This window comes from Akebia trifoliata, chromosome 16 (assembly GCF_017979445.1).
Source record: "Akebia trifoliata isolate Shusen 1 chromosome 16, ASM1797944v1, whole genome shotgun sequence".
NCBI lineage: Eukaryota > Viridiplantae > Streptophyta > Magnoliopsida > Ranunculales > Lardizabalaceae > Akebia > Akebia trifoliata.
The window spans coordinates 31,476,551-31,491,864 of NC_141390.1; the positions used below are offsets into that span (position 1 = coordinate 31,476,551).

Below are 15,314 nucleotides of genomic sequence, written 5' to 3' on the forward strand. Positions count from 1 at the left end.
TAGAGGTTTGAAGTTAGTTGAAAATGATTGGTTTTGGTGAGGAAAAAAAAAGGGGGGGGGGGGGGTTATGTTTTGGGCATGAAAGTGAAAAAGAGAGTATTTAGGTCATTCATATTAATCACTTCGAGAAGACCTACGTCAAGGGGTCATGTGAAGTTAGTTGAAAATGATTGGTTTTGGTGAGAAAATGATGGGTTTTACTGCATGAAGGTGAAAAAGAGAGTATTTAAGTCATTCATGTTAATCACTTGGAGAAGACCATGGTCAAGGGGTCATGTTATAAGTATGAAAACACAGAGTGAGTATCTCTAATAATGACCTAAACATGGTGGGGGATCTCTAAATAACCCTAAAATTTATTCCAAAAAGGTTCATAGTGCACGTAAGCACGTTCAATCACCGACATGTCATAATGTCGCATGGATCGAGTCCTGAAATAACCAAAAATACAGATCGTGTAGTTCTTTGATGGACCCTAGCCATCTGATGCACAGCTTTAAACTATGGGACGGCAGAGAAATGATGGTTAACTGTCAACAGAAAATTCCACTCATGTGGTGGTTGGATTTGGTCAATCAGTTGGCCCACTAATCGACAGTCGTGAATAGATGAACATATTTTGGGCCCCCATAAACCTTGATGGGCCCCATGTCTTATCTCTATTTATATAATATATGATCCAGGTGCAATGCTTCACATCAAAGATCAATAAAGTATGATTATTAGCATTTAATTTAATTATATTACTAGTTATTGAAAAAGGGTATTATATAATACAACCATCAAAGAAAAAATGATAATGCCAAGTTGATCTTAAATAAATGAAAGAATAATGATTTTCTGCATGCCCCCGTACATTGTCATCACAGAATCATAAATCATTTGTCTCGGGATATACAAAATAATAAATATTTAATTGTGTATCTCAAGAAAAAGAATCTACGATTCTGTGATGGGGCTTATGTCAGAGGGGGCGTAAGATTATTACGACTCTTAATGAAAATTGCTTGTGTGGCCAAATCATTTTGCCACAAATTGTGCTCCATCACTCCACGTATTTTTATCCAAGTTTAATTATAAGTGGTACATATGTATCGATCGTGGACAAGGACATAGGGCTTGCAAAAGGATGCCACGTGGAAGAAATGAAAGCCATCTTGGGGAGCCATAGCTGTTGGTGTGACTTTAGGGAAATTGACATTTATGATTAGAAAACAAGCTCCCCAATTGTCACAAATTAATTCGAAAGGAAATCCCTGTCTCTCATACTTTTTCTTTTATGCTCTCTCTCTCTCTCTTTCTCTCTGTCTCTTTCTCTCACATATATTTATAAATTAAAATAAATATATTAATTCCTCAAATCAATAGTTTATTGGAATTGTAGTAGTCACTCTTATATTTTTCTAATCTAAGAATAGAAAGGCCCCAGGTGACAGAGAGATTTGGTCCCTCATCAAACTTATATAGGATGTGATGTGTTACAAGTAAAAGTTGGTGTGATATTATAATTTCTCAATATAAATTAAATTAATTTTGTAAGAATATGACATATCGAAATGCATTATGTATCGGAGGTTAGGGTTGCAACTTCGGCGGACAAAACAGAAACCCAATGGGTTGAATGTGACCTTGAGTTAGGTTTGGGTTTGGGGAGGAAAAAAAAATAATCGAATCAAATTGGGGTCTTTGATTCTTTCTTCTTTATATTTTTATATTTTCTTACAATTTCATGTATTTGAACTTTGAAATATGTTTTTAGGATAATTAATTACAAATTTTATATATTTTTTTATATACCACTCATCTTTATACAAGGTCATGTCATTATTAAATTATCTAATATTCATGAGGAATAAACAAATCTGATCAACACGACGAACCTAACTAACCCGACTTGAGTTGGGCTTGAGTTGAATGCAAGCGCGGCTTGGCGTTTGTCAAGTGTTGGTTGGTGTGGATTGATCCCCAACTTGACCCAACCTACCTGAGTTGCAATCCTATCAAATGTAGGTTAGGACAAGGGATATCTATAATCTATGTCAAGATCTAATTTTTTTTCCTTCACTAGATATGGAATGGTCACACCTAGTCTACTACTAAATGTCAATTCATAGATAAACTTATCGGGGGACACGTAATCCTGTCTAGGGTGGATCAAAATCCACCTAAATCTCACTCAGGGTCAAAATCTTCGAAATCACATTAAATGCATTCTAGATTTAGATCCACCATAAAGATTTTCGATGTATTAATTATGGGCTAGGTCTAAAGTCGAACATGTTCAAATCTAGTCCTAGATTGTAAATAGAGATAGTGAAAGAAAATATAAATTCAAACAAAGTAGAATGAAGGAACATGATTCGTTAAACTAAGACAGGGAATCGATATACATGTTTACTGAGAATCAGTAAATATTTACTCAGGATCAGGAATATCAACTTGTATCGATCATTGATTGGACGAACGATGGTGGATAGTAAAATACAATAAAGCACATTATTGGGGTAGTTAAAATAATTTAAAAAAAAAAATCAAATTTTAATTTATAAATGCACAAATACATATAAAGATGGTAGCGTAGGAGGGGTTTTCAGGGATTGGGATGTGAAGAAGAAAGAATGCGCCTCAAGACCCGCTAATGAAAGGGACTGGGCCCAAGTTAGCCGGCCTTCACCATCGAAGTCAGTGTACTGTGTGCATGGGAAAAGCAAACTCCCTCATTTTAAGGGGTCAACAACACTTTCTATATATATAGACTTATCAGGATGTGAGATTAGGTACTCCTACTCTCCCACCTCTCCCCCACATCTCTCACTTTCAATAATTTAAATTCTCCAATTAATTAATCTAAAAACATTTCTTAATCTTAATGTCCTAATAATTGTTTCCCTCCTACCTCTATTCTAACATTTCAATCCCTAATCCTATAATATAAAAAATAAAAAATAAAAGATAAAACAAAAATTTTATTTTTTGAATAAATTAATCAAATATATTTATAAAAATAAATTTATTGAATAAAAAATTGGTCTAATTGAATCAAATTGAGGAATCAACGATGGCCCCGAACTTCTTAGAACATTGTTGAGAAATGTTATATCATTCCAAAAGTTGAGGTCCACCTAGCCTTTTGTTGATGTCTCTCTCGCCCTCTTTGATCCCTCAATTGAGGTTCCTCCATGTGGTTGTACTGGGTCGGTGGGAATGGGGGCCATTCTTTCTTGTGGTACTACTAATGGCCCACGAACTACGTTCGTCCATGTGGCGGTACTACGTTGGTCGAAATCTGCCCTTTTATCTTGTAGTACTACTAACTAGTCCACCACCCCAATTGGTCCAACAGTAGTACTATTAATGGGCCAGGTGGGTCCAATCATAATTGGGCTTCTCAATCCTCTCCCAGTCCCAACTCTAGACTGGATAATTTGGTTGGTTCGGGTTGGCCGAAATTGAAATACCTGATCTGACTCACAAGTTTTATGGCCCATTCATTTATTAAGTTATTGGATCGGACTAACCGAAGGTCTAGTTCCCAAGCCTGAAACTAGTCCTAAACATGAATTGGGTCTAGTTCGATCCAGAACTGTATGATGGGCCGATCCAATGTTAAGCCCATTGACAAACCTATCCAGCAGGTTTAGGATTCCTTTGCAAAGAAAATAAAATGGTTGGTCACATGTGCCAGCTCAAAAGTCAAAATAACAATGAAAATTGAACTTATATATATAAAAAAGAAATAAATAAGAAAATTACTATTTCCACACCAACTTTTACTAACGCCACACCAACTCTGTGCAATTGGTGTGGCAATACAGCTCTCATAAATAACTGAAACTAAAGAAGAAGAAAAAAAAAAAGTAGATTTAAAAGAAGTAAATAAATTAATTGAAATATAATTATAAAAAAAGGGAAAATGTCAACGATGTAATGGAACATAAATTTGCTAGTTGTAGTTTTGTACTTGGCCCAAGTCTCCGATTCTTGGATCCACGAGATTTAAATATTCCCATCCCCTCCAAAGATTCTCCCTCTCTCTCTCTCTCTCTCCCTTGTTAAATATCCACATCACCCTCTCCAATCTCCTCAAACCCAAATCACATCTCTCTCTCTTTCTCTCTCTGTGTCTCTCAAAGAAACAACTATGGTGGTACCATCTCCTACAACAATTGGAAGTGAAAGGAGCAGAGCCGTTGGTGTACCAATCATTGATCTATCACGAAAGAGGTCCCAAGTATCAGAGCTTATAGTAAAAGCTAGTGAAGAATATGGGTTCTTCAAAGTGATCAATCATGGTGTGTCAATGGATATAATATCAAGGATGGAGAAAGAAGTTGTTGATTTCTTCGCGAAATCGGCTTCGGAGAAGCAAAAAGCTGGGCCTCCTAATCCTCTTGGTTATGGAATCAAGAGCATTGGTTTTAATGGAGATATGGGTGAAGTTGAATATCTCCTCCTTCACACCAATCCACAATCCATTTCTCAAAGATCCAAATCCATTTCCAAAGACCCAATTCGATTCAGGTATCAATTCTTCTACTTCTTTCATCATTAATTTCTCATTTCAATTATAATCTTAAGCTGCCTCAGTAACCAAACAAGCCCCTATTTTTCTTTTAAAAAAAAATAAAAAAATAAAATTTTAAGAGTGGGATTGTGAATTTTCCCATAAAAGTCATTTTCACGTCGAAAGGGATTTCCTTTTCATTTCATGGAAAAAAGAATTGATTTTATTTTCTCCTTTTTGATAGTTGTGGATGATCTATAAAAAATAAAATTCATTTTCTCAAGAATTCAATTTTTATTTCCAAAAGTGTTTTTTTTTTTTTTTAAATTATATTTTCCAAGACCACGTTTGACCTGGAAATAAAAAAAACATGTCTGGAAATATCGTTATTAGTTTTCCAAGATCAGACAGAAATATTACTTTTGTCCTGTAGACATGAAAAGTGGTCCGAATTCCGAAAGTATCATTCTTGCACAAACCGTGTGGATTTAAAACTAGTTTTAAGTTTTAACTTTAATGATAATGATGACTTAATTAAATAAAAAAGTGAAGGATTAGTATTTAATTAATTATTTATTTGAGGGTGAAAAAGAAATGAAAAATCCATCCAGGGATGTCAAATCAAATAATTGAAATCTGAACGTGAGGTGGGGATGAATATTATGATACTAACTAAATATAGCAAAACAATGATGAGCGTAGAATACAATGAAGAGAATCTCATACCAAATAGAGCGAAGTAAGATAAGGTACAGCTGGGGAACCTATTAAGTACTATGTACTAACCTTGATGTTTTGCTGACATGTAGCTGTGCTGTAAATGATTACGTACAAGCACTTAGAGATCTTGCATGTGATATACTAGATCTGATGGCAGAGGGTTTGTGGGTCCATGACAAGTCTGTCTTCAGTAGTTTAATCAGAGACGTTGATAATGATTCACTTATCAGGATTAATCACTATCCTTCTTGGAAGGACTGGGACACTTCTCCCTCACTTCATCATCATCATAATCATCATCATCAAAATCATCGACATCAATCCAACAACAACAACAACAACAGGATTGGATTTGGCGAGCATTCTGACCCTCAGATCTTGACGATCTTGCGATCAAATGATGTGGGGGGCCTACAGATCTTGTTGGGAGATGGGGTGTGGATCCCAATCACGCCCGACCCCACTGCGTTGTGTGTTAATGTGGGCGACGCATTGCAGGTTAGTAATCCTCAGCTATGATAACTCTGCTGACCTTAGGTGGGTGTGTAGTAGTAATTGAAATCAAATGGGTCCTCTATTCCAACCTCCATTTGATTCTCATTTTGGGACCCCATGCAACCCACGTTAGGTGGGTTCGTGATTTTATTTATTTATTTATTTATTAAATCAACCAAACATGCTTCAACTATGGATTACAATAGAGTTTCTTATGAAAAATCTTTGAGCCCAAAATGTGAAGGAAGAGAAAATATTTTTTAAAATATTTGAAATTACATTCATAGGTTCAATAATAAATGAAATATCAATTATAAAAAGTTAAAAAAAAAAAAAAAAAAAAACTCTAGCATGACTATGTTAGTCTGACTCTCAACCTTAATAAGGTTATTGGACGCATGTGATGTGGAGGGAAAATCGACTATAACTGATTACGTCAGCAACCTAACTTAGTTAGGCTGGTCCTCTAATATGAGTTAAGATAGACTTTTAGATTTCTAATTTGACTTGCACTTCTTACTATGGTTATTGGACTTATAAGATGATTTATTTTCTTGTAGGCCTCGCGGTTAATTTCAAATAGTACATTATAATAGCGAATCTAATAACTACTCGCAAAGAATAACTAATAAGAAATTATGGTGCATAATATTATTTGCTAACTAAGATTTATTTTCTTTCCTATGTGTTTTATTAATTTGTTTTTTTTTTATTATTTGGTGGGACTATAGGCCTTGACGAACGGAAGGTTTCTAAGCGTGAGACATAGGGCTTTGGCTAACTCATTCAAGTCTAGGATGTCAATGGTGTACTTTGGAGCTCCACCTCTCCATGCTTGGATCTCTCCTCTTCCAGAAATGGTTACACCCCAAAACCCATGTCTCTATAGGCCCTTCACTTGGGGGGAATACAAGAAGGCTACATATTCTTTACGATTAGGGGATAATCGACTCAATCTCTTCAGCTTACGAACAATTAATGACGACGAACTTGCCTCATGATGAACTTCAAACATAAACGGATGCATGAAGAAGATTGTAGATAAGTACCAAGTAGTGCAAGATTAAGTTTGATTTTAGTGCATCCAAAGGGGGATTTTGATTAGAGTTCTTCCCCAATTTTCTTCTAAGGATGTTTGATTGAATGTGCATGAGGAAACAAAGGATTGTTTTTAAGGGTGCCTTAAAAGATTTGGGGTGTTAGAAAGTTATTTAATGTTCAGTTTGGGTATATATGAAAAATGCTTTGTAGAGAGACTCTTCTTGTAATACTTGTGTAAGTGTAATTTATGATCAAAATTCTTTTTTAATTAAGCTTTGCATTGATAAGGTGTTGAGGGTTAAACATAAATGGAAATTAAACAAAACTAAATGCTGAACTATATAAGAATACAAATACAAAATAAAAATAAAAATAAAAGCATATACTATAAATAAAAAAATGGCATCAAGTCTATTTATTTTATTTGTTTATAACCTTAATTTGCAATGACGTTGGAATTTCAATCCAATTAATTCTTAACAAATTAGTATTCTTAATTTGTGAGGGTCGTTCTAATTATATAAGAAATCCTTGATTAATAATAAAATAAATGAATTACTTCCATATATAACTCCATAGATTTATTGGATCGGTTGCTATTCCTAAATATAAAAAAAGAGATTAAAATCGTAGCTCTAAAGATCATCTATTGGTGTCTTGTCATGGTCGCAATGTAGCTAAATTGTTTGAAGTAGCACGAAAGATACCGTGTGATGGATGTCTTGAATCTGGTTGGTGATTGGTCACCGCCTTGAAAGTACATCTATATTTTCATGGGGACATAAATTGAATAGGGAAACTATGGTTTAAGGGTTTGGAAGTCAAGAGATCTATTGGAATTTTAACTTCTTTATCAAAATTAACGAAGCTTTCACGTCTAATCTATGTACTTAGACATTGTTAAATCTTGTTATGTTGTGTGTTAATCTCACTGCTTCTTGATTTGATCTAGAGTTTCATGGTCACATGTAAAACACTAACAATTGATGTCTAGAGTTGCAACTTAATTTCCACGAAAATAAATCACACCACTCTTTAAGAAATTGACAGATTACTGTTAGTGAAGGACATAGTAACAAAGTACAGTTTGCCATAATCAAGCTTACCAAACTAACAAAGAAATAATTATTCAATCAACCAACTAATGCCTTTTGTGCCATAACTTTCACGTGTTAGGTGCGAAATTCATGAAACTTGAATCAAATGGGTTTTGTTTTTTCCACCTTTTTTTTTTTTGCCTTCTTGTTGAGTTGCTTTCTCTCCAGCTAAGTTGTTTAATTCACACGGTTTGGGTTTTTATGAACCTATTGACATAATTAACATGATTTCACACCCTTAGATGTGTTGGAATAGAGAAACAAACTGTTGAGTTTAGTCCCACATCGGACACTCGTTCCTTGTCTCTTTTCTTAAAAACTCTTACGCCTCTCTACTCATTGCCAATTGATTTTGGGTTGGACCCTAAAACATATCATGATATTAGAAAGAGCCTTTCTCTCCTCTATTTCCAAGTGTTTTGGCCCAATCTGACCCACACACGCGGGGCATGTTGAGTTTAATCCCACATTAGACACTCATTGTTTTGTCTCTCTTCTTATAACCTCCTGGGCCTCTCCACTCATTGCCAATTGATTTTGAGTTGGACTCCCAAATTTATCACAAATCATATCAATAATGCTAATTAATGAAAAAAAAAAAATGTGACACTATGATAGAGATTTGAAAGATTTTGAGCCAGTTAAATGAATCTTTTTCCTCCAACCTACTCTATCCAAAGCCAAGTCTTCAATTATTAAAAGTGATTTTAAATGTACTTACACGATTTCTATTCAATTTTTGTATTTTCTTCTCATTCTTTTAATTCTTTCTATTTGAGCAGATGTCAATGCCAACTAATTTAGTTGGTAAAGTCTTTAAGTGATGATACTAAAGACATGCGTTCAAATCCCACCGACACCAAGTTACTAAACTCATTAAAAACTTGCTTATTGATCAAAAAAATGTTCCCTCCACTTGAACATTTCTTCGAACTGAGTCTCTAATTGGCCTTTGTTTGACATATATATATGCTCAAACTTTCTAAGTTGACTCTCTTTTATCTTTCATGATTTTCCACTCATCCATCTCAACATCCTCATTTTTGCACGTATATTAAAGACTGAAAACGACAATCATCAAGATGGCTAGAAAAAAAATATACTTAGATTTGTATGACTAAATATAGGATCGGTATTTTACTATTGATTGCGATGATCACGAGGATAATGGTAATAAAAGGAAATGATATATTTATTGAAGGTGGTTTAACTCTGTTTGACTCATGGAAAGAGTCTTGATGACCAACCTTCAGCCAACTTACACGACACATGAAAAGAATTTCAGAAGTACAAGACATATCTCATGACAGAAATGAATGTTGCATGAACAAGCTACCACGTTTTTTTTTCTTTTTTATTGTTTTTTTCATTATTTTGTCCAAATACCCATTTTGCCCGTGCTACTCATACAAGGAATGACTTTGATAACAAATAAAAATGGTGATCATTAGGGCATTATGGTAATTTAAACCTTTCATGTAAATAAATTTCTAAATTGCAAGGTAAGGGATGGGTATTTTGGGTGTTTGGTTTATATTTATAAAAGGAGGAGAAGGTGATGAACATGTTGCTTTCTTATGGTGTAAAAATGGCTTCACTAGTGTTGTTCTTGGAAGTTCTAGTGAGACAACATCATCGTCACCTTCCGACAAGTGGAGAGACCCAACAAGATGAAGATCGAAATGTAGAAAAAATACAGAGAAATTCGGTCTTCAACGATGAACACCATGAGAGAATTGGAAAGATTGCTACTAATGAGGAGGCTGAGATATGGAAGATAGCTGAATGCTTCATTTGGCCTTAGTAATTTTTTTTCTTCTTTTTATCTTTTTAAGTTTATGTCTTTCAATCCTTGTTTTAATTGTAAAGAAAATGTCATTTCATGGTTGCTTTTAGAATTCAAATAGAAATAAAAATTAACCATAAGATTTCCTCTTTTTTTTTTGGATAAGTAACCAAAAGATTTCTAGATTTTCTATTTTCACTTCTCAAGACCAATTGATCAAATGATGAGGATAATCACTCTGCACCCATAAAAAATGGAGTATTCTCTGAGAGACTAACAACAAATGACTGAAATACCCTAATCTTTAACTTATTATAAAAAAAACCTTTGATTTCTTCTTTGTTTTTCCTAAAAAAATAATTCCTACACCTTGGGTCTGATCTTCAAGATTGCCCCCTTGACCTCAGTCCGATTTAATTAGTTCATTAAATTTTTTTTTTCTTTTGATTTTGTCTTCTAAATCAATGAGAAGAAAATAAGCAAACCCTAAGTCAAACAAATTTTTAGGAGAAAAAAAACCCAAAGATTTAAATAAAAAAAATTGGATTTTTAGAGAAGAAGAAAAAAAGTTCATTTTTCCATGAGGCTAAAAACGGAGATGGTTTGATCACTTTCAATTTTTAATGTTTTTTTTGTGTGCCTAGAAATTAACACCAACTCATTGGTAGGTCAAAGAGGTTTGATTATGTTCAATGAGTTGATTAGAAATCAACAGATTTGACATAAGTCAAATATGTTACTGATAGAAATCATCTAAATGAATTGCAACACATATAAAGAAGAAGGAAAAAAAAAGAGATATTTAAGGACAGATACTACAGAAGTATTTAATGTCATGAGACTGTCAACATAGTAAACAATTAGCTAACCGTTATTACATACAGATGAATAATCGATCCTAGATAAAAGTACATACGAAGTGTTCGACACTTCTCGAACTGTTTGGGTGTCAAGTTTCTGTATTACAGTCGGCTTGTTCAAATAACCACCGATAAAAAATATTATTCTACATGTCTAGAAGGAAGCAATTAATTCAGGACCCGAATTTAGAGTGGTAGCATTTCTTTTCCTGCTTAAATGAACCCTTCACGTCAAATTTTCAGGTTGAAAATGCCTCTTTATTTTCTTTTCTTTAGATATTACTATACAATGTAAAGGCATATAGCCTTGGAACGATTGGGAGGCTCATTAGACGAGATTCTGTGACCGTGCAGTACCACGGGAACACTTTTTCCGAGCGGTTTTGCTTAGTGCGCAGATACAGGTCTCGAGAAGCTCCATATCCTCATCCCAGCTCAACAAGGATGCCATCTCTGGATTCTTCAAGAGCATTTTGGAAGTAAGGAACCCAGCGATTGTCCATGTCTGGTTAAGTCGAGATTGCTTCCCAATAAACCTCCCATTTCGGGTGTCATAATATTCGGGCCACTTGTCCACTGAGAGCCTCTTCTCAGCTAGAGAAACTGCCTTCTCAGCCAATTCTGGCCTCCCCATTTTAATGCAGGCCAATGTGAACTGTAATAATAACAAGAAAGAATATTAGAGCAAACAATGACAACTAATAAAGTCTTCCGGTCAAACCAGGAGGACGACAACAAGAAGAACCCACCAACACACCTACTAGTGTTCATCCGCTGTTCAATGGGGGGCCCAATTAAGCCTTTTTAGGTAAAAGAAAAAAAAATGATAACCAAAGACCATTTAGTGATGGTTAGGATGGTGATGCTTAACCAATCAGGTTAATTTTTGAACAACGAGATCAACAGAGTCCATATATCAACCATACCCAAAACCTATTGTCGTGAAAAATGTACTCAACCATACCTGCCACAAGAGTGTTGGCCAAGATCCACCATTATGATATGACCAAGGTCTGTAAGAATCAATACATACAAGTGAGATTCGGTGACCATTTTGTTCGGCATCTTTAATAAATGCTATATTACCAATTAATAAATTAAAAAATGTAATATAAAAGTGTATGGGTTATAAATGCCACACAAAAAACTCACGTGTTCTTTGGATCACTACCGGTGATTATACGCCACTCCTCGTACTCCAAAGCAGGATAACATATCTTAAGAGGCATTTGGCCCACAAGATCATCCCATTTGTCCTCAATCAGATTCAAAATACCCTGATTCTGTCTTGGAGTAGACAAAGATGAAACAATGGACCAAAGGTTGCCAAGTGTAAAGAACCTAAAATCCATGTGCGCGGGCTGTAGGTTTCCAATGAGATAACCGCCTTTCTCTGGAACCCAATCTAACAGCCAAGTAGGAATTTGATCAGGATAGATATTGAATTTGTTGATGGCATTTGTTGAATATTCCTCAGTTTTGTAGCGGTATATCTCATTGATCTTATTCATATCCACCCAATAATACTCTCTAATGTGGAATGACAATGCACTGAGTCTGTTATTAATGGCCCGCACTAGATTCTTGGATCCATCATCGACGGTGAGCATCTCACGGGCGCTCCGTAGAGCTGAATAGAATAAGGCCTGTGAATTTGAACCTTGTCAAATAGATGATAATTACAATGAAGACAAGGTGAAACAACCAAAATTGAGAGAAAAAATGAATGAAACTATCAACAAATATGTCAGAATGATAATAGAGATTGAGAGTGGACAACAGGTAAAACCAAACGACAAGAATCAAGAACATGTGAAGTTCTTTCCTTTGCTATTCTTAACTTCAGGTTCTTGTGTTCCAAAAGAAGAAATCAAATAATCAGAAGAAAAAAAATAAAATTCCCAAAGATCCAACAATCTTTAGCCCTTCTCTACATTTCCTAAGAAGTATTGGGACACAAGAAGGTATGTGATCTTGCTAATATCAAAATTGGATAATTTCTTTTCTGTACTCAAAATTACGCAACTACAAGAAGGCATTTTCTTCTCACAGTCACAACTTCTTGCACTAGTGTAAAAGTTAGTCGAGAATATAAACACCAAATTTCATTTCTCTAGCCAAACCTTATCTGGTTCTACCAGGACTCCATAAACTAAAACTAATGACACAAACATCGCGTCTTCTCTTTCTAAAGTAAAGTCTTAACCTACATTAATTTAGTTGACCCATGCCCAACATAAAGTTAATGTTTGCAAAAGTTAAAATATAAAAGCTACATATGAAGTAAAATGAGCTTACTTGGATCTCAAGGGGGTGGCCATGGATACCCATCCGCCGATCTATCATGCAGGAACCATCAGTGACTAATAGAGAAGGGAACATGTCAAACCCATCGGTTAGACACAAATTTAGGATCAGTTTTATGCCCGTTTGGATATCCACCCTTTCTTGTAATGCATAGTCGCCAGTGATCTTTCCATAAGCTCTCAACAGAATAATCCACCATAGCCCTATCAAAGTAGTCAAGATAATAACATTTGTCAGACTTGTACCCATTTCTTATTCTTATTGTAAAAACAACTAGAAAGTGCGATCTAATGGCATTTTATGGACTGTTACAATGTACAAGATGAACATCTGATATTGGACAACAGAACAGAACAAATAATAGTGCACACAACACTCCTAGTCTCAAAGGAATAAATAATGAGCAGTTCCAATGTAAATAGAACTACTAACCGGAATCAACTGGAGCAACACGGCCAATAGCTGACTCGCCAAAATCTGGGTCTAAAACTTCCTCAAATGCTCCATTACTTCCATCAAGAGGCACTGTTCTAACCTTAAAACTTGCCGGCATCAACCCTTGCCCAGGGCTGTAGCAGTCCACAGTTTTCTCCCAACTCTGGTTAACAAAAAATATTACATTTGATGATTTAGAACTTGTCAAAGCTTTAAAAAATGAAGAAAAAAATGATGCAAGCTTCGGGAACATAAGGAAAAGATATCTCAATTAGAAACATAAGGCAACAATCAACGGACACAGATAACATTTAGAAATCCTCCAATTGATCAAAGCTTTTCAAATTTAGGATTATTTAGTGAACCTCATATCTCATTTCAATAAAAATTATCAGTGATCCACAAAGATTTCAAAGATTCCCTTGGTACATGCATGTGTGTCTCAACCATATCAATGGCCGATCTGAAGAAGAACCTAACCATAAATCAAGGCTCCTTTTTGGTCGCCACCCATACTTTTTCCCAAGAAATCACTAAGGTGGCTAGATCAATTTAATAAGCCAAATTCTCTAGGACTAATAATAAGAAATTTTCTCTCAAGTAAATGACCAACAACATTAACCTGAAAATGGTAGGCTTCAAATGTAAATTCATAAATACAAAGAATAGTTAAAAATGCATGCCATCAAACTGAAATGAAATCCAATTTATGAAGGAAGCTAAGAAGGTCAAAAATCACCTGCAATTGCAAAGTATGAAGGAGAAAGTTCTTCACGATTTCACCCTCCCCTTTAAGTAAGAATGCGAGCGCCGATGGGACAAAATCACGAAGGAAGACTTGATCATAATTGAGCGGCTGTTTATCAGCAGGGTCATTTGCCGCAACAGTCCCCACTGGGCTCCCACAATAGTTCACCACCGACTCATTTAACAACTTCCACGCCTCCTTTTCGATCTGGGACTCCTCCTCCTTATGGGTTGAAACCTCGGCCTCATTCAAATCCTTAAAATTATCTACATTTACATTCAAATAACTAACTTCTACTCTAGATTCGGCTTCTAGTTCTTCAATTTTCTCTACATCTGCACCTCTCTCAATCCTCTCGATCACCAGAGGCTTCAAGTTCCCACCACCCTGAATATAAATTCTCTCAAAGTTCTTGTCATTAACATGCCCTTCGACGGATGTTGAATGGTGTCGAACATCCGATGCAACATTTGGAATTACTGAAATACCCCTATCCCTACCAATACTGTTACAATCACAAGCTGAAAAAACCCTAGCTTGGCCACAATCTGATTTAGGCAAATGAAATGGTTTCTGATTCGAATCGATGACACGCCCAAAACCTAGAATTCGAGAACAACAGTGATGGAATCGACGGTCCTGAGCTAATTTGGAACGATAAGTCGACAAATTGTGGAAATTTGAAGTTGGGAATCCAAAGAAGGATGAAGTTCCAGAGCTAATTAGGATTCTACAACAGGGTTTCATGGTTGAAATTCCCATGTAACCACTTGAATTCATACCACAAAAGAATCGAAAACTATGGATTAAATATCAAATCTGTATGATATATTTACAGCTCTGTTTATGTCGAAAAAATGACAAACAGAGAAAAAAAAATTATATATATAAAAAAAAAGATTAAAAAGGAAAATTATAATAAAGATCCAATTTTTCAACACTTACAGAGAGATGGAGATTGAATTGATCAAGGGTTCTCAGAGAGAAAATGAAAAAGAATGAGAATTAGGGCTTAAGATGATTTCTGGATTTGAAGAGAAATGGTTCTTCTCCATTATAGAAGGACAATCTTATAGGAGAAGAGATGGAAGGTTCGATGAAAGAGCAGCGATGTCCAAAAATATGAAGGTAAATGACATGGAATTACGGAAGTACCCTTCCGTGTGGAAGAGAGAAGAATTAACGGTTGAAAACAGTTGATAAAACTTGTGGGGGGCGTATGGTTCTGATTTTTAACTTATTCCGATCCAAGATTTGGATTCACATAACCAGAAATCAGGAATTGGCTACAATCAGAAGTGGAGCAAGACTCCTTTCTTGC

General features: G+C 35.2%; 2 protein-coding genes across 2 annotated transcripts; one reads left to right on the forward strand and one right to left on the reverse strand.

The window, feature by feature from the left end:
- The first annotated feature begins 3,926 nt into the window (after positions 1–3,926).
- LOC147383582 (gibberellin 2-beta-dioxygenase 2-like) lies at positions 3,927–6,996 on the forward strand. The gene is made up of 3 exons (XM_086428288.1): positions 3,927–4,521; positions 5,314–5,722; positions 6,451–6,996. The coding sequence occupies exons 1-3, from the start codon at positions 4,142–4,144 to the stop codon at positions 6,718–6,720; spliced, it is 1,059 nt and encodes a 352-aa protein (XP_086284414.1). The 5' UTR covers positions 3,927–4,141; the 3' UTR covers positions 6,721–6,996.
- Positions 6,997–10,444: 3,448 nt separating this feature from the next.
- Positions 10,445–15,040, reverse strand: LOC147383583 (alkaline/neutral invertase A, mitochondrial-like). The gene is made up of 6 exons (XM_086427712.1): positions 13,985–15,040; positions 13,243–13,408; positions 12,802–13,013; positions 11,656–12,149; positions 11,468–11,516; positions 10,445–11,158 (listed from the first exon to the last, which is right to left on the reverse strand). The coding sequence occupies exons 1-6, from the start codon at positions 14,771–14,773 to the stop codon at positions 10,832–10,834; spliced, it is 2,037 nt and encodes a 678-aa protein (XP_086283838.1). The 5' UTR covers positions 14,774–15,040; the 3' UTR covers positions 10,445–10,831.
- Between the last annotated feature and the right edge of the window lie 274 nt (positions 15,041–15,314).

Excerpts from the sequence above, each read along its gene's own strand:
- LOC147383582 (XM_086428288.1), top strand. The coding sequence starts at position 4,142 with ATGGTGGTACCATCTCCTACAACAATTGGAAGTGAAAGGAGCAGAGCC. Across the intron at positions 4,522-5,313 it reads AAAGACCCAATTCGATTCAG|CTGTGCTGTAAATGATTACG; the intron begins GTATCAATTCTT and ends GCTGACATGTAG. Across the intron at positions 5,723-6,450 it reads ATGTGGGCGACGCATTGCAG|GCCTTGACGAACGGAAGGTT; the intron begins GTTAGTAATCCT and ends GTGGGACTATAG.
- LOC147383583 (XM_086427712.1), bottom strand. The coding sequence starts at position 14,773 with ATGAATTCAAGTGGTTACATGGGAATTTCAACCATGAAACCCTGTTGT. Across the intron at positions 13,014-13,242 it reads TGTTGCTCCAGTTGATTCCG|GGCTATGGTGGATTATTCTG; the intron begins GTTAGTAGTTCT and ends CTACTTTGATAG. Across the intron at positions 11,159-11,467 it reads GGCCAACACTCTTGTGGCAG|TTCACATTGGCCTGCATTAA; the intron begins GTATGGTTGAGT and ends TTATTATTACAG.